This window comes from Canis lupus, chromosome 32, assembly GCF_003254725.2.
Source record: "Canis lupus dingo isolate Sandy chromosome 32, ASM325472v2, whole genome shotgun sequence".
Classification (NCBI taxonomy): Eukaryota; Metazoa; Chordata; class Mammalia; order Carnivora; family Canidae; genus Canis; species Canis lupus.
This window is the reverse complement of record NC_064274.1, coordinates 27,664,773-27,688,558: the sequence shown is the minus strand read 5'-3', so window position 1 is coordinate 27,688,558 and position 23,786 is coordinate 27,664,773. Positions and strand designations below refer to the sequence as shown.

The 23,786-nt window shown below is 38.7% G+C and overlaps 1 protein-coding gene across 3 annotated transcripts in view; it reads left to right on the top strand.

Moving 5' to 3' along the window:
• DKK2 (dickkopf WNT signaling pathway inhibitor 2) overlaps positions 1-23,786 on the top strand; it is a 370,758-nt gene that overhangs the window by 268,129 nt on the left and 78,843 nt on the right. For 2 of the 3 annotated variants that reach the window (XR_007407838.1, XR_007407837.1), the window contains exon 7: positions 1,311-1,374. Coding sequence is in view for 1 of the 3 variants with exons in the window: in XM_025465828.3 (XP_025321613.1) it covers positions 4,786-5,007 (222 nt within the window). In the remaining 2 variants the exon portion in view is untranslated. Of the gene's footprint in view, positions 1-1,310; positions 1,375-4,097; positions 5,008-23,786 lie in introns of those variants that run through there. The other variant, XM_025465828.3, reaches the window with a different exon arrangement.

Genomic DNA, 23,786 nt, shown 5'->3' with positions numbered 1-23,786 from the left:
ATTTTTTGCTATAATATTTATGCACTTTTTATTCATTGGGTTCAGGTGCTAGGGGAGGGATCTGTTCAATAACTCTCTCTCCTTTGAGTGGCAGATAAAGTATTAAGAAGATGAGTAGTATTTCAGGGATCAAAAATCAAGCCTTTAGCTAACTAAGGAATTATGATTCTGACTGTTTCACTGTTTCAGAGTTTCCCTTAAACTCTCTCACTTGTGTGTTTATGTCAAGTATAGCCAGTGCCTCAACTGTGAGTGATTGAGGCTTTTCCTCATTAGCTGGTCTTGTTGTCCAGGAAATCAATATAGAAAAGAGTTAATAGCTGAAAATATGGCAGAAATCAAACAAGAGATACAAATTTCATATCTGGTATGGAAATTAGGCTTATCAAGAAAGAAAAAATGTTCACAATACCAGTGCTACTTATATTTACTAGAGGTTATGTAAAATGTGATTGATAGCAATACATGGTACTATTATTTCATAATAATAATGAATAATAACTTCAATTTTATAGAGAGCAGAGAAACATGAAATTCTAATGTGATAAGATCCAAAGTGTAAGTACTACTAGAATAGAGAACCAGGTATCCTTGTTTACCGTGGAGAGAGGAAATCCTCATAACCATATTTTCCAAATCTTTTAACATCCAACAAGAAGAAGGTATATCATGTCCATCCTGTGTGGACAAGGTGATTTGAGATTCTAAGGAAGCTACTAAACTATACTCTCCCTTCCCAAATTTGCCATAGTACCATACTTCTATAATTACTAACCTAAAATGACCACAATAGTGGCATTTCTTTTGGGTTCTACTACAAATGTAGGAGTATTTGTCTCCTAGTACACTACAAAAGTGTACATGTAACTTATGAGAAAAGAAAAAGCTATGGGGGACATCTCTAATTTCTTTTATTTGTGCAGTCACATGAATTCAGTCCAGTTCAGAAGTTCTAGATACCCTGTGAGAGACCAAGATTGGCAGGATTTAGTAGCAGATGAGAACAGAGGAAGGTTCCTAATAGGGGTGAGAGGCAGATTTCAGTAAGGTAAGGCCTTGACAGTGGACCGCAAGCCTCTCCATAATCAAGGCCCTGACTTACGCACTTTTGTATTCTCAAGACCCTAAACTTAATAAATCTACAGTGAAGTTCATGAAGAACTGTTGAACAAACTTATGTAAGGAGTGGTTACATACGATGTATATGCACTTAGCTCCCCTTGGGGCTGAGTAGTCAGAAGGAAACAAGGATCCAGAAACAACTACTGAGACAGTTGTGTTTTTGTTTTGTTTTTGCTTTTGGATGGAAGCAAGATGATTGGCAGAGCACAGAGAAGAGGGAAAATATGGCCAAAGGAGAAAATGTCCATAGAGGTACTTTCTTTTGAATAAGAAAACCGGATCCTTACTTCTGTACAGTTTTGTTGCTTTGATGTATTTACTCCCTAATGATGTTATTGCAAAATGCATAAAAAATGTTTTCCCAAGGAGAGTATGAAGTTTGTATCTTCATGCTTATAAAAACATACATGAGAAAACACATGTGTGGCTATGACAGTAATCCAAGGATTATGTTTATTTGCAATTAGTTGATTTTGTGTATGCATATCTCCTTGTCTACATGTGGGTTACGTGTGTCGGTTTCTGTCTGCTGTACAATTTTACAGAGAGCATTTAGATCATGAATGCAATTAGTTTTTACCTCCTTTTCAGGTGTAATTGTGTATGTTGTAACATTTGATTCCATAGTGTGATTTAGTTTTATGTATGTGGAAGAATGTTAGTGCACACAGAAGTGAACTTTGACTTTCAACTTTGATTTGTAAAAATTTGCTTGTCAGGTATTGTGTAAGCCTCTGAGATAATCTCTATCATGATACCCAGAGCTGAGGGGTTTCTTGAGAGTTTGCTGAGCTTGACATCATTTTTCTTTTCAGCAGAGCATTGACAGGAGTTAGGTATGACTATATGGCAACTTACTTTGGTTGGAAATAAGGAAAGAGGGAACTGATGGAAATAGGCAAAGACTTTTCAAATTCTCTCTTGGTTCATTTGTTCTTTCTTTAGCGCACGCATGGTGGATAGTTACAACCTTCAAAAGGATGTAGAGTGTTTTTTTGCCCACATATATAGCTCTCTTTTGTCTTTTCCCTTTGCTTTAAAATACTTTTGAAAAGTCCTAAACCAATAGATTCCTAATCTAATTTTCTCCTTTTCTCTAATGTTTTCTGATGGGCATATCACAAAGAAGGCAAAAAATATATATACTTTCTTTAAGGTATAAACCATGAATCACAAGTACTTATTAATAGAGTTTCCTTGCCCTCCACTTGTGCCTGGAATGCTTCCTTTGTCCTTACAAATCCATTCCTAGGCATATTTTTAAAAAGTAGGAAAATATTGAGCGTGAGAATCTCTATCCTAAGAAAGCACAAAGGCAATTCAAAGATAAGAAAGATGCCAGAGGGTTCTTTAAGTTTTAATGCCCTTTTGCTTGTGTTGAAAGAAAGAAAGAAAGAAAGAAAGAAAGAGAGAGAGAGAGAGAGAGAGAGAGAAAGAAAGAAAGAAAGAAAGAAAGAAAGAAAGAAAGAAAGAAAGAAAGAAAGAAAGAAAGAAATGAAGCATTCCAGGCCAGAGAGATTCACAGATCAGGGCAGGAAATATGCAAAGCTGGTGCTGTCTGGGAGAACCCTGGCATAAATTGACACTTCAGAACTCAGTCCTTTCTTGGGGGAAAAGAAGAGTCACTATCATTCTCCCTTAGCGACATGTTGAATGTATACTCCTGTACACCCTGGGGTGCGTCTGCATCGGGTATGGAAATTGAAGAACGAGGGTCCGAAGATCAGATCTACAGTGCGGTTCGGGAGGTCAGCCCCGTTCTCTAGCTGTTAGCCGCCAAGTTGTGGCACTGCCTCAATTTCCCTGAGCGCAGGCGTTAGAGCCTGAGAAGGACAAATACAGCAACTTCCAAACAACCCTTCTCATTGCATTAGAAACACTGGCGCTGCACGGCCGAGCCGCTCCAAACCCGAGCCTCGAGCTTGCCCGGGACAGCCAGTCTCCTGCCGGCACCTCCGCGCCCCGCCGGCCGCTGCCACTGGCGCCCCCCAGCGCTGCGCGCCCGCGCGTCCCGGCCCCTCTCCGCACCTCCTCTCATCTTCTCAGAAGCAGACCCGACCTGGGGAGTCGGGGGCTGGCAGGAAAGGCTTCCCTTGGAATTCCCAGAGGCTAGGGGGCAGGAAGTTGAGGAAGGCAGGACCTCAAAGGCTCCCCTTTGCCTCAGTTCATTCTCATTTGGGATTTTCTCTTCGCAAAGGGGACGGTTGCCTGGTATGGTAAAGATGCCCAGTAGAGCTGTAAGATCGAAACCTCGGAACCCCATTTCCCCAACTCCTGGGAGACAGAAACTTACCAGGCGGGTGTGGTGGGGGTTCAAGGGGTTGGGGGGGGGTAAGGAGTGGTACAAAAGGCGTAGCCTAGAAAATCCTAAAGTTCTTTCTCCCTGTCTCTCGTCGTCTTCTCCCCAATTCCAAAGCCCCCATCCGCGTCAGTTGGGCACCCCGGACACAACGCGGCGCAGCCTTACACACCCCCCGGGAGGCACTTGAGCGTCCACAGAGCACAGCCTTAACGCCCAGATGCTCGCTTCCCCCAGTCCTCTCTAGGGCTTTTCTAGGAGTCAGGCACAGGAGAAGGGGGGGGGGGGGGACTTCCAGAAGTCGTGCTGGCGGTCCCCAAGGGCGGGGGCAACCTGCCCCGCTCCACTTCCACTTTTGCCCTCCATCTGTTTCCAAAGGTCTTTCCACCTCCGGGGCTGCTGTCTGGAATCTGGAGGCCTCGCGTTCCTCCGGGAATGAATCCCATTTTCCCAATTGTTGTGGAGAGCAGAGGGGTGTGGGAGGGGGCCAAGAGGGAGAGGGGCAGGAGGGGGAGCCGCAGAGGGAAGGAGAGGAGTGGGGCGGGAACATGGGGGGTGAGAGGAACGTTTTCACTCTTTGTCACTCTTGAATTGGGGGCGGAGGGAAAAAAAAAAAAACACAACCCCACTGTGGGAAGCTATAAAAAGCAAAGGGGGCGGCGGCGAGAGAGCAAAGGCAGAGAGCGGGACGGCGCGGCGCGCACGGCGGCTGCTGGGGCTCTGGGCGTCCCGGGCAGCGCCGGGCTGCGGGGTGGGAACCGGGAGCAGCGCTTCGCGGAGACGGTGCTGCGCGCGCGGGAGACCTCTGCTGGCCTCGGACTCCGGGGCCCGCCCGGGGCGTTCCCGGACCCCAGTTACGGCGCCCGCTGGCATTGCGTCCTGCAAAGGTTGAGACGGGGAAGGGAAAGAGGAGAGGAAAGCAGCTGAGGCGGAAGGGAAAGCACTGCTGTGGCCCTCCGGAGCGAATTCGGAGACTTGGGGCGCGGAGACCCGCGGGAGCGCGGTGGTGCGCGGGGCAAGGAGCGCCCGGAGCGGCGCGGTCCGCGGGGCCGGCTCTTCTAGCACCTCGGGTCACGCCTCCTCGGCCAGAAGGCGCCTCGCCTTTGATTGCTTCCAGTTACCGCAGAACTTCCTGCCCCGGTGGAGACGCGGGGCTTGCTCGGGCCGCTCTCGCTCCGGGTCCGAGGCGTGAGACTGAATTCACACGGTGCCGGGCGCCCCCCCGCGAGGCCGAGTGGGGTTGGGGGGAACAGCCGCTGGCCCCCGCGCCCCGAGAGAGGGGCCTGGCGTTGGGGTCCTCCGTCGCCTTGCGTCCAGCCGCACGCCTCCGGGCTTTGCGCCCCCCGGGGACCCCTCGCCGGGAAATGGCCGCGTGGATGCGGGGCAAGGACTCGTCGCGCTGTCTGCTCCTCCTGGCCGCGGTGCTGATGGTGGAGAGCTCGCAGCTCGGCGGCTCGCGGGCCAAACTCAACTCCATCAAGTCCTCTCTGGGCGGGGAGACGCCTGCCCAGGTCGCCAATCGATCGGCGGGCACATACCAAGGACTGGCTTTCGGCGGCAGTAAGAAGGGCAAAAACCTGGGGCAGGTAGGAAAACACTCCAAATGCACTCTACAGCCGAGAGCGGTAGCTGCCAGCGCTCCCGAGCGCGTCGTTTGCCTTTGCACCCCTCAACCTTTCAAGGGCGCCCCCAGGTGGGGCGCGTCCCACGGCTGGGGAGGGGTTCCCGGGAGCAGATCTCCCTGGGTGGGGAGGTGGCGGTGGCTGGTGCTGGAGGGCTGGGAGCCCGGGGGTTACGGTTCCCCCACCTTTGCTCTGGTGCGTGGGCATGCACAAGATCCAGTGCGTACTGGTGGGGAATGGTCCTTCTCCAAATTTACCAGGGCAGTGCTGATGCGAACGGGAATCGCAGCCAACGTAGAGCAACGATTCTGCGTCAGGCGCCGTTCTAAGCGTTTACCTCTATTTAGTCTTCACTGCCCTGTTGTGAGGGCGCTTTTCCCCATTCTGCCGATGAAAAAAAAAATTGAGTTACGGAGTGATTAAGCGCTTTGCCCAAGGCACGCAAATTAGGGTTTAGTGGGAGTGGGATTCCAATCCCAACAGTCTGGGTCCAGGTCCTGGTCTCTGAACCGTTACGTTTTACGATCTTGAATTGAGGGGGCCGTTTGCCCCCTTTGGGTCCTGTTTCCGTCCCAACCACTTTCTGCTTTCAAAGAAGCGAGGTCCCAGACAGAAAACTTCAATAGACGCGCCATTTCTCACTTCTGTAGCCTGGTAAATAAATCATCCAGGAGGCAGCAACATGATGAAGCCACAACCGCAGCATCGTACCGCGGGCGATCAGGGTGTGTGTGTGCGATATAGCAAGGTGGATGCTGGAGGCGTTTTTGCAAGAGGGAACTTTTGGAGCGCTTCTGTCCCTCTGTCACACAGACAGATTGACAGTCGCTTGCAAAGAGTCATGCAAACCTACACACAGGGTAAAAGGAACGTGAACGTTGGGCACGCAAGGACCCGGGTGGGGTGGGGGTGGGGGTGGGGGTGGGGGCTTGTGGGCACCGGGAGCTATGACAGCTCCCCCTTTCTGCTCCTTTTGTAGGAAGCCAAACTGAAAGCTAGCTCGCCAAACAGCACGCGCACCTCTCAGCACAACTGTCACCCCGGGAAAGTGGTTCATTGCCCCACAGATCCTGGGATTCCTCGTTTCATCAGAGGAGAGAGCTCGCTGCAGCCTCTGTTCAGGCTCTCAGTGTCGTCCACGGCCCTACCCCTAGCGCGGGCGGGAGGCAGGGTGAAGGGTGAGAGCAAGGGACAGTCCTGGGTGGGCAGCGAGGGAAAAGTTGGCCAGCGCTTGGCCCCCTACTGCCCTCTCACGGGGACAGTTTTGCTAGTTTTGTAGTTCTAGAATGCTTTTTTTTTTTTTTAAGATTTTATTTATTTATTTGTTTGTTTGTTTGTTTATTTATTTATTTATTTATTTATTATGAGAGACACACAGAGAGAAGCAGAGACATAGGCAGAGGGAGAAGCAGGCTCCTCTCAGGGGGTCCAATATGGGACTGGATCCCCAGGCCCAGGATCACGCCCTGAGCTGAAGGCAGACGCTCAACCGCTGGCCCACCCAGGCGTCCTGCTTCCTAGTCTTTAAAATGCTAACCATTTCAGCTATCTTTTCAAAGGAATAAAGAGTCTATAGTCAGGTTTTTTTTTTTTTAAGGTCTCGAGGGAAATAAACTATATATACTACATACATACATACTACTTGCATACACATCCTGCACATTCTCACACAAGTGCACATACCTCCGCATGTATGCAACCATTCTCATTCCGTTTTACTCTTCCCTCTGAAACACCCTGACACTTTCGATAGTAATGGGCATAACGCTCAATTTTTAGATATCCATCATGAGATGAGGCAAAGGTTAGAAGAAAAGGATGCTGCCAATCCAAATCATAAGACTTTTCTCTAATGCTTTTGACTTCAAATTCCATCTCATCAGTTGTTAAAGAGAGCTAGATGTTTATTTAGTTTAGCTAAGGACAGAGGGATGGATCCAATGATCTTCTGAGGTTTCTTTCGATTCTAATCCATGTACATTCTGTGAGTTTCTGTAAAAGACTTTCTCTTTCTGTCACCACTGGGCCCCAGCACTTGATGTTCCTGAATCAAATTATCAGTTATGTCAGAACTGTCATTAGCCATGGGGTTACATGGACTAAATTTAGGGTTGCATCCCAAAATCTAGCTTATGCCTTATGTTTTGATATGTCTATTTTGCTCTCTTTCCAAATATCTGCTCCTTAAAGAGATTGCAACTCTATTTGGATGTCTTCAAATGGAAAATGTATTTATTTTACAAATGAGTTTAATGTCTTTTTTTCTTTCTTTCTTTCTTTCTTTCTTTCTTTCTTTCTTTCTTTCTTTCTTTCTTCTTCTTATCTCTTTCTTTCATTTTTTTCTTTCTTTTTGAGTTGAATTTCTTATACACTCTCCATAACTTAGTGGTTCTGTGGAATATATTTCATTGTATTTGCTTAACTGTAACACCGTATCCTTCAGATTTGATGCTGGATCTGTAAGAAAATTGTAATTTATGAGAGATAATGGTAACATAAAATAAAACACTGAGTTGAGTAGAAGTAATATAGCTGGAGAATGAGAGGATTATCTTTTTTATTTTCTGGCTTCTTGCTTTCATAACGGGTGATCTATAATGTATGCTATTGAGAAGAAACTAATAGAAAAAATCTATCTTCTATGAAGGAGAAAGAGGAATTCTTTGAATATTTACAGGTCTCTTTACCTTTGTTATTCTACTAGTTATGTGGTTTCTGAAATTCTTAGGACCCTCATTTTCAATAACTGAATGGAAGCTAGAAAGACTATTCAAACAGGAAGAAGCTGCATCCTTTTTTTGGAGAAAAAAAATCTAGAAGTGCAGCTTAGCTGAATTTTTATGCATCAGAATAGAAAAATATGATTGATTGAGAAGATTGGAAATAAAGTGCCAGCTGATCAAACTAGCTAATTAGGTAGTATTATCCTGAGGACTGTTCATTGGATTTTTCTCCCTCTCCCCCATCCTTGATTGCTGATGCTAAAATGTATGTTTCTGAGATATAGGAACAGGAAACCGTAGGATACAAATTCAAGTAGGCATTTTAGAAATTTAGTCTTTGTTCTTCTTGAGTGAAAATGGAATAATTGTCAATTTTTTACTTTCCAAATAAAGAATTAAAAGTTTTATTGCCATTGCAGAAAGATAACTTATTGAAGGAATTTATTAATTCATTAATCTACGAAAGTGAAAATGAGACAAAATGGGCCCAAGGTTTTCTTGATTCAGTGTAGTCTGTTTTCATTTGAAGAAAGCATTCTTATTTAAAGGAATTCTATTTGTTCTGTAGGGAAGGTGGATTATTTGTAAATCACTCCTGAAAAAGATGCCTTTGAGTTTCAGGAAAGACTTAGCCCAGAAAGAGAATGTACTGTTCTCCAGAGGTGCTATAGTTCTCATTTTTAGGTTTGCTTTCAAAGACGGTTATAAGTTATGATGGAAAATGACATAGAAAATTGAATATGGCAGTATTCAGGTGATTGAAACAGAAGCAGCGAAAATGATTTTGCTGAATTATTCACATATGTGTTTTCGTCTGACTTTCTGTTTCCATCTATTGCTTACGAGTTTAAAAGATAGTGTATGTACGTATATATATATGTGATAAATTAAGTTGTGGACTGTTACTAATGTATATATATGTCAATATATTTCGATTTCTAAAGAGATTATTTCAAACATTCTAAATTAAAAACAATTTTAAACAAAATCCTCAATATCACATGGATACATATATTCTGAATAAGTACACTGTTGCTCGACATCACCTCTGGAGTTTGAGGTAATGAACTTTTATGGGCCACCCTTAAGAAGAACTTAAAAAACAAGCAATTTAAAAAAATCAGTTTACCTTTGCAATTGTCACTCTTTCTCTCTCTAAATATATATATATATTTTTTTTATAAATGGAAAAAGACATTTTGGATTTTTTTTTTTTTTTGTAAATGGAAAACCTTTTGGATTTGTGCTTGTAATTACTTCTTTTAGTCTTCTTTACTCCTTGCTTTGTCTTTTTGAGACAAGGTTAATTTGAATGCAATGCTATAGGGTTTTAAAATATTTTTAAAAGTTATGATTAGGACAGTAGAAAATAATTATGTTTTACATGTAAGTAAGCTTCCTGGAAGGTGTCTCTACAAAAAAAGTTGGAAACTGGTATAACATAAATTTAGATTTCTTGATTTTCTCATATAACTTGGACATTGAGACAGGTTTGGAGGAAGTGGTGCTGTAAAAAAAGAATGCTTGAAACACATTGAAACAGAAGTTTGAGGGAGTTGGTTAGAAAGTACTAATATTTGTGTATTGCATTTTCTTTAATAAAAGTGCCACATCTATTTGTATGTGTTAACACTCATGGAAGTGCTCACAAAAATCAACTATACATAAACTAGATAATCTATTTTTTATAGATAATTGCTTCACTTTTTGAAATTATCCATGACTTTTTTTTTTAACCCCAGCCCAACTTTCTCCTGCTAGAGAGTAAATATCTGTGATTTCCTCTGGACATCAACTGATGCTATGTGTAATCAGGAAAGCAAATCATTTTCAAAATTTGATATTTCTAAAATAGATTTTGAAGCGATCCACAGTAAGATTCCTCTTACTTCACTGTGAATAATAGAGAATTGATAGTTGATACAAGTGGAAGGTGACCTTGTGAATAGCAAGAAAAGTATTTTAACGATAATATAACTATGAGCATCCATCATTTTATTTTTGTGCTAGAATAGAGAGAGCAAGGGACAAGTTTACTTAAACTCACTCCAGCTGTGACTTTGACCCTACCAGAGTCTTCTTTAGTACTCCCCTCTAATGCAAACTCCTTCCAGGATGTTTCAAATCTTATAGTTTTTAAAGTAGAGAAAGTAATGTAATAGAAAGGTAACTGATATATTCTGTTCTAGGAGAATACTGCCATTTCTTCTTTTCCCCACACAATCATTTTGAATGGATATTAAAGCAACCTGTTATATATAGAGGTTTTTATAACACTCAACATATTTACCGTTTTAGATTTATTCTTCTCTGGCTGTTTCTTCTTTGATATTGATGTAACATCAAAATGAATTACAATTTATTTCTATCGGTGATTCCCTGATAGCCCTTTAAAGTCATTTTACTTCGTTAGACTTCTAGTTACTTGTACTCATCAATAAAGGAAATAAAGCTGCTTGTAGTTATTTGTTGGAATATTGAAAAGATTTAAGCAATAAGTGTGTCTGTCCATGACTCTTACGGAGTCTTTTTTTTTTTTTTTAATTTGAGGCAGAACCCAAGAGGAAACAAAATTAATAATAGTTAATGGATAGATTTTTGCATTGTGTAGGACTGCTTTAAGACAACACAGAAAAATTAAATATGGAATGAATAATGAAAATTTAGTATTACCATGTAAGGTAAGCAGAGGTTAATTTTCTCTTCTCTGTCCACTCTTGCCAGGAACTAGAGAGCAGCAACATATTTTTCTCTAATTGTTGTTTTTTTTTTTTTTCAGGACAAATATAAATCATTCTCCCAAACGAAGAGGTCAACTGATATAAAATATGGGAGATTTTTTTGATAGGAACATCTGTCCACAGGAAGAAAAGTCACCACCCAAATATTTTAAGTAGTTGTTTCCCAACAAGTCTCTCATGCTAGCAACTTTGGGTCACTGCCCACTTCTTTGGGTTCAAACCAATGATGGAAGGTCATGAATGATACCAACATCTAATCAAATGTCCCTAGGGAGAGCTTATCCCATAAATCCTTGTAAACTGAATCAGAGAAAAATTTAACGCAGAGGGAGTTCAATATCAGATCTAAAACGCTGTATTTTAACTCAAGTAATTAGCTTGTGTAGCACTAAAAAACTGAATTATCACTTCAATACTGATTCCACATTTACTGAATCTATAACAGATTATATTTGTGGGATCTTAATACGACTTTAAGTTTATCTATGTGCTCCAAATAATAAATGTAGAAATGAAATCAGAAAAAGCACAAAAGTAGTAAGTTTGTTAAAACCTTGTTACTTCTCTCTTCTACAAATAAAAGGGACAAATGTACATCAGATATCCTTTTGAATATATTACAATCTAATTTAATTGATTCCACTTATGTGCTATGATTTAGTATAGAGAATAGTTACATATTTCATAGTTGTACATATTTTAGCTATCTCACCCTATCTAAAACAAACAAGTATATAAAATCAATGAGTGAATAAGTACACTATGTGGTAAAACAAATCAAAGCATCATAATTAGGAGGATTGATTTCTTAAAATGGTAGATCTATCCAAACATTTCCTAAAAGATGTTAGCTCTCCATCTTATGCTTTATCATTCCAAGTAAGAGTATTGTTTTTTCTTTTTTATTTTTTTAAATTTTATTTATTTGAGAGAGAGAGAGAGAGAGAGAGAGAGAGAGCACAAACAGGGAGAGCAGCAGAGGGAGAGGGTAAAGCTGGCTCCCACTGAGCAGGGAGCCTGATGTGGGGCTCAATCCCAGGACCCTGAAATCATTACCTGAGCCAAAGACAAAGGCTTTAACCAACTGAGACACCCAGGTGCCCCACCATGTTCTTTTTTCTAGGGACTGAAGGAAGTGCATGATCTTCAGAGATATTGTTTCCTTAACTGGCTTACAAGTACTTATGAGCACACATTAAATTATAGTAGGAGGTTCCATTTATTATTTACTCTGTGGCATGCATTGCTCCAAATGTTTCATTTTAATTAACTATTTTGAACCTCTTAACATCCCTTTAAAGAGCAAGTCCTATTATCATCCTTATTTTTAGAAATGATGAAATGTTTTTGAAATGATAAAACAATAATTTTCCTGAGACCCAGAGAGGTTATGCAGTTTGCATAAGTCACACAGCATTAAGTGGAGAAAGGCAAAACCCACTCCCCAGTATCCATCTCTCTGCATCTGAATGCTACCAGGTGCCTGCTGACAGCAGGCAGGGGCCTTCTCAGTGACTCTGTACAGGTGGACTGTGAGGTATGGCATCACTCATACTCTGCTCAAATAGATAAGAATTATTTAGGATGAGAATCTACTATTATTTTCACTTTTTCCTTACTTTTGGCTCCGTCTAGCTGCCTTTGAGAGAATCAGATGATCTGTAGCAGATAGCAGTAGTTTCCAAATAGGTTCTCACCTCTGACTTTCTACTAACCAGCTTAATGTTTTTAGAAAAGTCATTTAAATCTCTGGTTCTTTTTTCTTAAAAATATGTCGAATAAGATACAATAACGATAGCAACCATAAGAGTAATGATACTAATGTTACTGAGCCAGAGGGAGAGGAAAGTACACTTATTTACTGTGCTAACGTCATTATTACTATAATGGAATGGAATCTTCTTCCATTACAGAAATAGGTAAGGTGAAGTGCTCACGCACAAAATAGGAAGTGGCTGCTCAATATTACCCCCAAATTGGGCAGGGGTAACTAAATAAATGCATGTAATGTACATGAGGGAAGCAAATGAACTCAATTTCACCAAGGCCAGGAATTGTAAGACAAAACAAGACAAAATAAATACACACAGAAATATGTTAATCAATGTTAATTGTATCGAATGTTAACATTAAGAGGGATGGTGAGTCAGTCCTGTCTTGTACAAAGTAAGCAAAATAGCATATAATTGGGTAATTGGTAAAATTACACAGAAGCCAGGGTACAGCAGACATTAAAATATAATCACAGTAAGTGAAGGTCCTAACTGCCATGGCAATATTAGTTATTTAACCACAGGAACCAAAGTAATTGAACAACATGTTAGAGCCTGCTGCCAACAGCATTAATTTGATATTCTCCAAAGTAAGAGTCCTTGCAAGGGCAAGTTTCTTGACACTTTCTGCACAACTCGGGGCTCAGAGAGCTTACTGAGAATTTGGAAGGTTTACAACCCTCTCTGAGTGTCAGCTGTCCTGCTAGGACGACTCAGAAATTTGGGGCTCATTATTCCCATTTCATTCCCTCACTTTCTTTGTTTTATCTGAGCCATTTCCTTTATGATGCAGGTAATTTGGAAATATTTTAACAATGTTAAATGAAGAGTGAAAGTCATCTCATTGAAATATGTGATAAATTTCTTTTAATGTATTAGAAACAAGCTGTTTGCCGATAGGTGTTTCTGATGATGAGCTAAAAAAAACTGCATTCAAATGGGAGGATGGGTGGGGGAGAATTGTCACTTAAAACCAAATGACAGCTCACATTCAAATAATGGTCTTCATTTGCTCATTCTAGCTTCATTTCATCTTAACCCTTTGAAACTTGGCTCAACAGGCATTGGATTAATTTATCTCTTGAAATCCAAGATCATCCTTCCAACAGTCATCCTCTATACTCTGTAGTCTTTGTACTTAATTTACCCCTTATTTCTGTTGCTACGTATTTCCATGTTCCTTTCTGGGTTATTCCTTTCTCTCTGTTTCTTTTCTTTCTCTCTTTCTTTTCTTTTCTCTCTTTCCTTCTTTCTTTCCTTCTTTCTTCCTTCCTTCCTTCCTTCCTTCCTTCCTTCCTTCCTTCCTTCCTTCCTTCCTTCCTTCCTTCCTTCTTTCCTCCTTTCTTTCACTGGCCCTTCTACAAACTTCTGACCATAAATGTGGACATTTCCTCAAGTCCTTTCCTTAGTCTTCTTCTTTTTCTGTTCCACTCTCTCTCCATTGCTGATATGACTTCCTTCTTTGGAATCATTTGCCACATAGGCAGAAATCTACCCTTAGTTTGTTTTGATAGAACTCCTAAGCCCCTTTACCTGCTCTGTAGTTTTAGAAGACTTTCCAGAAACAAACAAACAAATCTCCATAAAAAATATACATTTTGTGTCTAACTTTCAATCGTCAGGAGTTAGGCAACCAATTCTTTATGATTTCTCATAGCTATCAATAAAACCTGGTAAAAATTGCCTTAGGTTAGTCTAATGAAGGCCACAAGAATCGAGGATGATGCCCAAATTCTTCTCATACTCTGGTCTGTTCATCACTCACTGGTGATGAAATAAAGCTGTGTAGGTTCCCATGAACCCTACATATTTAAATGTTTGAGATTTAAATAGCTTCCACTTTTTTCTCTGTGATAGACCTGTTGTTAAAACAACTCATGTCTGATTAGAATGTGCATAAATCTATAATTTACGCTTATAAAACATTACATATTATGATATGTACATACACATTTTAAGCAATATATAATGTTTATTTTTATAGCTTGAATACTTACCACAGTAATTCTTTGTCATTGTTATTTTAGAAATAATTGTTAATTTTTAGTGTGGAAACATTTCCTTAACATTTACTTTCAACCTGGCAAATGTTCTTTCATAACTGTGTAAGAGGATTCTTCAAACATACCTATTCATTGTTATTCAAGACAGAGAACTTTATAGAAAGAACCAAGAGAACCTTTTATCATCTACAAATTTCAGACTTTGTACAACAGACTAACGTGGGCATACTTGAAGCTGGCAGATACAGTAAAAATCACCTAATTTAACTCATTTTATGTATGAAAGAACCACACTAGGTTCCTGATCTACTCCCATGAACTACAGTCAGTGCCTGCGACAAAAGAACTTCTCCTGGAATTTGGATTTTCTGACTTCTAACACAGGTCTTCCAAATAATCAAAAGCAATGTTTTCTGTTCAATACATAATAGCAAAGCTTTACAGAAGAATTAAATTCAGTTGATTCAAAGCTAGTGGAAGATAAATTATACAGGAAGCTCTTTTTCAGCTCTGAATTTTGTATGTCAAAATGTATTATCAAAGAATACGATGTAATGATGACAACTGTGTCAGTAGGATTTAAACAAAATTAATGAAAGGGAGTGGCTTTGCATGTATTGCCCTTGCTCATTTTTTTCAGCCATGACACTTAGTGACATGATTAGCAAGAAGTCTGGCTGAAGAGAGTTTGTACTGGAACAGCAGGAGCATATAAAAAAAAAGGAGGAAAATAATGGGCCGCTGAGAACACAGATTGCTTGACCTTTGTCCAAGCATCATCTAGGATAGAGGCCAATGCCTTTAAAACTTCTGACAGCGATGCACAGAAAGAGAAATACTTAATGTTGTGATCCAGTACACACAAACACACACACACACACACACACACACACACACCCCTGAAAAAAAAGTTTCAAAAATAAATATTCTTATGATGAGTAATGCAGGGAGACATTTTAAAAATATTAGTCCTTTCCTTCTGTTCTGTTCTATGCTAGTCCCTTATTCTGTTCTATTCTCTTTCTTTCTCTGTTTCTTTAAAATGCTGGTCATGACTCACTGAATTGATTGATCAAAACCTGTGTTTTGAAAACCTCTCAGTCATTTGATACTCTGCCCTGAACTCAAGGTATTATGCTTGAAGATCAGCAGTACTTTAGGATCAGCTCCAGTGAGGGGAGGTAGAAAGCAGAGACAGGTAGGTCTTCATGGACAGAAGCATACATTGTCTCAGACCACTCCCACTTTCTCTTCTGCAACAGCGTGTCAGCCTCTGGCCTCAATGAGATCTCTTCATTGGAGATGTGCTTAACCTCTGCCTTCCTCTCCACTTCCAGGAATAGGTGACAACTAAAAATGCTGTACATGGTACTTGGATGTTATAGACATGTTTACTCAGAATCTGTTATCCTACATTAGTATTGCTCTTTTGGGTGTATGCCGTGTGCACCGTCTTACTTTATTTCTAAGAAAATGCAGTTGAAGATGGTTACATTTTCTACATGGGACAGCAGGTGAACCTCAAAGAGCATGGGATATAGATTCAGAAGACCTGGTTAGCCTATCTTTGTATATACTTGCCCTTGAAGAAATTCTGACACCTTTAAACCTTAGTTATATCATCAGTAAAATGTTAGTTCATATCATATTGTATTTTCCTCACTCTTTACAAAATATATTGCTTATTTAATTAACATCATTAGAGGCTATTTTATTAAAATTAAGACCTTTCCACTCTTAATTTATGACGGACAAATATGAATTAGTAAGAATCAACCCAAGAATGAAGTAATCTAATTGGATTTTATGATTCTGGAATCACAAACTCAATTTTTGTCTTCATAGATTACTTTTTTTTAATAAGTGGGAGGATTGAAAGTGGAAGGTATTTTTTGGTTTGTGTTCTTTTTCCTATTTGTTTTGATTTTCTTGGATTTATTTAAAAATTTTAGTGCCAGTAGTAATACTTTCACCTTTCTGCTTAAAACTTAGTTTTTGTTTAATCCTTGCATACCACAAACTGTTCTCTTGCTTGCTGTTAGAATATCCTGTCTGTGATATTAAAGGAGAGCTCTCTCCTTTTTTTTTCCTATCACGTTGGAGATGTATTACTATTTATATGTTTTTAATACATCTTTAAAGGCATGATAAGGGTCTTAATAATAGAAGTGGGTGTATTTTTAAAGCTCTGAAACTAAACTTGTGGGTCATATTTTGGACATATTATAGGATATAGGGTTCAGAATGGATAAAGTTCAGGGAAATAGCCAATTGTAGTCAAGTTGTATGATGTGAAATCACAGGGACTGTGACAGAGGAAATGCATTTTGTCAAAATTCTTCAAACAGGAAAATGGGTATTTTCATAGCTGTTAGAAGCATATTGTATTGCTAAGGAGGCATTTCCTAGTGAACAATGTAATAACTCTGATCATTCATGTTACAAGGGCTGGAATCTCACCCAACCATTTGTCCAAGCTAAGAATAGTCTAGACTTCCTGCTTTCTATCCCTGCTCCAAAGCAATTATTCCCTAATTTATAGAATTCTACTTCTTCCTTAATATTGATCTCTTTTGCTGCCTTATTGCCATCCAATTGTCATTGTTTTCACTCAGACCATAATCATTTCCTGATGGACTATTACAGTATTGTAATAGTTTTGTACTTCTGTAAGTCATCCTCTATACTACTTCTAAAGTGAGCTTTTTAAAGTAAAAATCTAATCAGGCTATTCTCCATCTCATGTCCATTTCTAGAGCATGAAGTCCAAACTTCTTGACATGGCATACAATGTCATCAATTTTTTTTTTTTTTTACTTTGTCCCTGAGGCCACACAATTGTTGAGTGGAAGAACTGGGATTTATACCCAAGCAGTCTTACTGGAGTCTGTCTACTCAATCACTGTGCTGTATGGTTGCCTCATATAAATTGGAAGACAGAAACCAACTAGGGAATTTTTATTGGTCCATTTCAGAATTCAGATGTGACTAAATTCTTCAGTCCAACTTGCTAATTGCTTACTTAAATGTACTAGATGCTATAATCACAGTAAACAAACATTTGTTTGACACATATGCCATGCTCGGTCCTTGGAATAGAAAGCCATAAAAACAAATATGGACTTCTTGTGGAATCAGTTGGAATTTTAAGATTGGAAGAGTTATCCAAAAATTATACAGTTCATTCTTCTATTTCCAATGCAATGTTAAAGTTGGACAACTTGCTGTGCTTTCCTTTTTATAAAGAGTTCTGAGAATGAACACTTGTACTGAATTGCTTAGTTATCTCATTATCTTAACTTTAATTATGTTAAGAAGGGAAACATTCTGAATTCTGTTTTAAGTGAAGCATGAATAAAACAAATCTGGATATCAATTTCTGTGTAAGATCCCTTCCTTATTAACAGAAAATGTAATCAAATTATTTTAGTCATTCTTCACAGATTATACTCTGATTCTCCTGATGGACAGTCAGGCTGACCTGGAAGAGTAAGACCATCTCTATAAACAATGAAGAAAAAGGTCTGTTCATGCTGGACATTATGGTGATAATGTAAAGAGGTGGAGTCTGCTTTTTCTTTTCTAAATATTTTAGAAGGAATTAAATTTTTATTTTTTTTCCTTTGTAAATGCCTCACTATTCCCTGAGGAGGTCTGATCCTAATTTTATCACTTGTAAAGCACTGAAGAAACATTAGTGGGAAGAGGCAGGCTTAGGAGGAATTAGAAGAATGGTAAGAAATAACAAAGTTGCCCTAGTTGGAGGGTAGGAGTCTGATGACCTAAAAATGGAGTTACAGAGGGAGTGTGTTCCCTCAGGTAGGGAAAAGGGATGGAATTTGTTCTAACGTACATCAAAGAAAGAAATTAGATAAAGATACAAGTTTAAAATGATGTTGTAGATTTTTTTAGACAACCATACTTGAAATATTATTTTTCCAAATTAGTCACTGCAGAAAACTCATTCTTTTGATGTTGTCACTTAGATTTTATGTTGGAACTAACTTCAGAAGTAGTTTACATGTTTATTTTAGGCTATAACTTTATGACCACAAACAATGTTATACTTATTGTTTAACATACCACATTTAAAATACTTGGCTCTGAATGACTTTATGTTGTTTTCATAAATCAAAAATCCCACAGAAGGTAAGGATGTCAAAGAAATGTGGTGTAGTTTCTGAAAGCAATTCCAGAAAGTTCCAAAAGACATTCTGAGTCATGGAATCAGTATTGTGGTTTCAATTGTAAACCCTTAAATGTTGATTACTTTAAGGTGGAAAGCCATTAATCGGGTTTATGGACTTAAAATTAAAAAAATATATATATATATGTAATATTATCTTGTAATTAGGTCTTCTCCATTAGAAGAACCTGGTCAGAATTTATGTAATATAGTTACTGTTTCTCAAAGGAACATGGTGTTCAGGAAGCTGTTAATGAGTGTGAGCCAGCAGTACATTCTCCACCTAAAACCCACTCTTTTCCTGAAAGAAGAGGCAGGAACAAATCAAACCCAGGGCAATTCCCTAGAGTCCGTCTGGTGACACGCATTACTTTATATGCCATTTAGTTAAAGTGTGTGCACTTAAGTGAGAAAAACAAAAAGGACTGTCAAAAGTTATTTTTTAATGCAAACATATTCTATTAAACTGAGAATAGCTAAACTGCTTAACTCAGTAAAAATGTTTTTGCAATTGTTCAAATTAATCCAATGCTTCCAAAATGTTTTTTGGAAATCCTTGTAAATTTCCTGCTTGCCTATTTGCCCTACTGCTATCTTCCCAACATTTCAGAGGGAAAATTTTCTTTTTAACAAAAATCTTTTTGAAATTACATTTCCAGTGAGGTCCTGGCAACACCAGCTGCAACACATTGTAACTGAATTTTAGTCTCTGATGGCTCTTATTGTTAGAAGCACAAGTGACCAGCACTCAGGTCTTATGCCACTGGCATCTGAGTGATTGATTACAAATTGGATTGGAGTGTGTGCTGTGAATTTTCCTGTTAGTAAAATACGAGCTTTCAACACAAAAGAGCAACTATATTTGATGGCCTGGCACTTAAAAAAATTAAGTTAGACCAAAAAATATAATTCTGGTTCTTAGTAAACATCAATAAAGAAGAATGTAACCCAACCTCACCAGTAACTTTGTTGTTATTGTCGTTTTTTAAATTCACTTCTGGGAGAGTCAGAGACTAACTGGACGGAATGCCCTGATAGTTGGGGCCAAGATGTTCTGAATTTTCAAGGGCTGTTTAAAATGTCTTAGGGAATCAGGGCAGAGTGATCAAAGCAATGAACAAAGTATTGAATTTGAATACGTGCTATCAGACTTAAAGACTCTCACACTCAATGATGAGCCCATTGCAACCATCATAGTGAGGTTTATTATAAGGATTTGAAAGAGTGATGATCTGCAGCTAAAAGGCATGAAAAGAAAGAGCACGACTCAGCTACTTGTGACTCACAAAATCAAGCAGCAAAAATAGGTTGACCTTTCAATCATAGTCATTGCCTATCCATGGATAAGGTAGTCTGATATTAAGTGTAGTATTACTATACTTCTACAGTATACTCCTAGCAATATCCTACAGCCAGCATTAGTGAGGTCAAATAGCTAAGCAATACACGATACCTTACTTCTAGAAGATAGGGCAACTAACATTTGATAAGAACCTACTTCATGCCAAGAACTTTATATCATCTCACTTAATCTTCTCAATGCCATATGAGCTTCTGTCATGTGCAGAGCACTCAGTAAATGTTCGTGAAAGGCAGTAAGGCAAAAAAAAAAAAGATGCTGGAAAAGTGAACATTTACATTGTGAGCAAGCTCAACATATGGTATCTGTGGTTCTGTGATGGTTTAGCTTCAAATTCAGAGTTATTTGATTACAGTTTTACTGTAGAATAGTTCTGCCTTGCTGAGTTAGTAGGGGGGAGATCACTTAATTTTTTTTTTAATGAATGAGATTTAGATGGCTATCAGGTTATCAGGCCATTGTATACATGGCCAAAAAGTACATAAAAGGTGCCCAACATCATTAATCATCAGGGAAATGCAAAACAAAATCACAAGGAGTTATCCCCTTACACTTGTTAAGATGGTTATTATTTAAGAAGGCAAGAAATAACAAGTGTACATGAGGATGTGGAGAAAAGGGAACACTTATGCACTGATGGTGGGAATGTAAATTGATTCAGCCATTATGGAAAACAATGTAGAGGTTCCTCAAAAAGTTAAAAACTGAACTATCATGTGATCCAACAATTTCACTTCTGGGTATTTATCCAAAGAAAACAAAAATACTAACTCAAAAAGATATATGCACCCTATGTTTAATGAAGCATTATTTACAATAGACAAGGAAACAACCTAGATGTCCATTGATGGGTGAATGGATAAAGAAATTGTGATATATATATATATCATACATATACATATATATATTTATGACATATATATATAAAATGAAATAATAATCAGCCATCAAAAAATGAAATCCTGTCATTTGTGACAATATGGATAGACCTCAAGGGCATTACGCTAAGTGAAATAAGTCAGACAGAGAAAGAAAAATACTGTATGTTATCTTTTATATATGGAATCTAAAAAGGAAAGAAACCAGCAAGCATACAAACAAAAACCAAGCTTGTAGATACAGAGAACAGATCAGTGGTTACTGGGGGGTGGGATAGAAGAATATTTTAAAAATTGAAACACATAGTCCAATCACTGAGGCTGGAAACTGGCACAACTCCATATGCAATTAGTTTAGCAAGTGTGTCTAATTATTTTTTATGTGCTTCATGTCTTGTATAAGATATTTTTTAATTATACAGGAACAGATTAGCATGTTTTACTGTAACAGGCCCTACATGGACTGAGAAAGAAAAATAGTCAGTGGCATTAAATCTGAATTGCAAATAATTTCTCAAGTCGATCTACATTATTTAGTTTATGAGTTGGTTCCTGTGCCTGAAATTTAAGATAAATGCTCTGATCTGGGTCCAGTTGGAATCTGTCAAGTAGGTTTTGTAAAATCCTTGGTATAGTTACTGCATTTTCAAGATGATGCTGCAACTATATTTGTAACTATATTATATGTTTATAACTATATTATAAAATCTAAGTTTTCTTGCCATTTTCCTAACAATCTTTTAAAAAAGTGAATAATTTTATTTTGTCTTGTTTTAGGAGTTTAATAACTTTATAGAGCTCTGCCTATAAACTCTAGAAACATTATCAAAGTGCTTGTCTTCTCATCTGAAGAATAAATCAAAATTGCCATAATCTTTAAGAGGAGTAGACTATAAATATTTATTAAAGGAAAATAATAAATGTTTAAAATTATCTGATAATTACTAATGGCTGGTGAAAGATAATGGATTGCTAAACAAGTACTTAATAAAGATAATTTGTGGGAAATCCAGTCCCCCAAATTTCAGAGAAGTGTTAATTTATATTCTTTTAAACATCAGTTTTATTGGGGGGGGGGGAAACACAGGCAATTAATACTAATTGTTCAATAGATTCTGGATTATCCATCATATTTTCTCTGACTAGATTTTCATTAATGATCAGGAAGTCAAGGTGTGGGCCAAATGTCTCATTATGTTTCAGAAAGACTAGGGAAGAGAGATATTCCCTTGTTGGTCTGATTGTTGCAAACCCAAGGACAAGAACATAGAGCATTTTTGGAATGTGCACATGCTTAGCACCTGGAATTTTCTGAGAGTTACAGTCATACTTCATCAGTCACCAGAATGAAAAGCCAAATGCTGATCTGAAGGGGAACTTCTGAGGCAATTCTTCTGGAGCTAGCCATATACCCTACTTGTCATCTCTCAGACATAAGCCTTTAATCCCCTCTTCCTAAAATTGTTTATTTTAAAATGTGAGAAAGGCTAAGGATGTCACAGTCGAGCTGTGAGCTTCCTCTTTAAAGAATCCCATCCTTCAAACCCATCTTCGGCAAAGGAACTGGCATTCCATGTGCTGAGCAGATGGCGTCCTGCAGCCCTGGCCAGCCCACATGTGCAGCTGGGCCTATCTGGCACACAGGTGTCCTGATTTGGACCTTCTTGAAATTCTGACACCACACTTTCCTCCATGGGGAGGTATGACTTGGCTATGCTGTTTTCCAGTGACAACAGATATACTGGCCTAACAATAACAGCTCTGACTAAGGTGATAACATAACCCTCTAACTCTTATTTAGCTGGGACTCAGGACATAGGGTTTGTTCTAAGAGTTTGGGCCAACTTTTTGGTTTTGATTTCCTCTTTTATATTGTTTTCTTGTCATTCATGTCTCCTCCCTTCACCTCTTCGAATTTTGGGTACTTCTCAGAAGGGTGGGAAAGTCCCTTGGAGGGGAAAATGCTGTTGTAATAAGCAAACAGAGCTAAATGTTCTACATCAAATGGGTGGCTTTTCTAATCATTGGCAAATATCAGGCAACCACATTCCAGTGTTAAGTAATCTTCAGCGTTTAAAAATGACAAAAACTAGACACATTCATTAAACTTTTCACAACATTTGACAAAAACTACTGTGAAAGTAAAAGGCAATTTCAAAACTGTAGGCAACAAAGAAATTTGGTTGATGTTCCTTCTGCATAATCTCTTACATAATCATTTTGGTCTCACCAAACATATTTGTCAGTGCAGAGACCAGATGTTTTGAAGTTTGTTTGTTTGTTTTTAAAAGAAAGCAATATTTAAGAACTTTCCCATTTCTTTCCATCTTAGTAACAGCTGCCTTTAGTAACTGCTTATAATGAATATGGCTAGGTAGGAAAAACATTTGGGGAAATAATAAAGGAAGTAGGTGATATCACATTATTGAGCTTTAGATTGTGTTCTTGTTTTCTGTTTCACAAAACATAATTTTGAAATTTATGTCTCATTTATGAAAATCTACTCATCTTCACTCAAGTATGCCCTATAAAATGGATTGGCCTTGCCTTTAGATAAGCAGATATAATTATGCAGCTCAAGGGGGAACTAAAAATGTATTACCTAGAAGTGATTTTATTCCACTGTATTAAGATAATTCAAGCATTCCTGTTGATCTAAAAGGGATAATATAATATGGAAGAGAGATTCTGATTTCCAAGAGCTAAAGGCTTATTCTGTAAGGATGACTGGCTTGATCTTGATTCTGGACGCATTACAAAGCAGATTGTGAAATTCAGTACTTAGGGAAATAGATATACCCAAGAAATAACACAGGTTACTTAGAAAATATAATGGCAGACTAATTTTATTATTATTTGAAAAAGGGAGCTGGTCTGGTATCAGTATGATGTTTAATCCTTACCAGCTACAGTCATTCTGTTCGTGATTTAATGATTTTAGGATGTTACATACCACTCTATGCCAATGACTCTTATATTTGTATCTCTAGGGAAAACCGCTCTTGAGCTTTGGAATAATATATCCAAATGCTAAGTTAACATTTCTACTAACAGATATTTCATATTGACCGTGTCAAAAT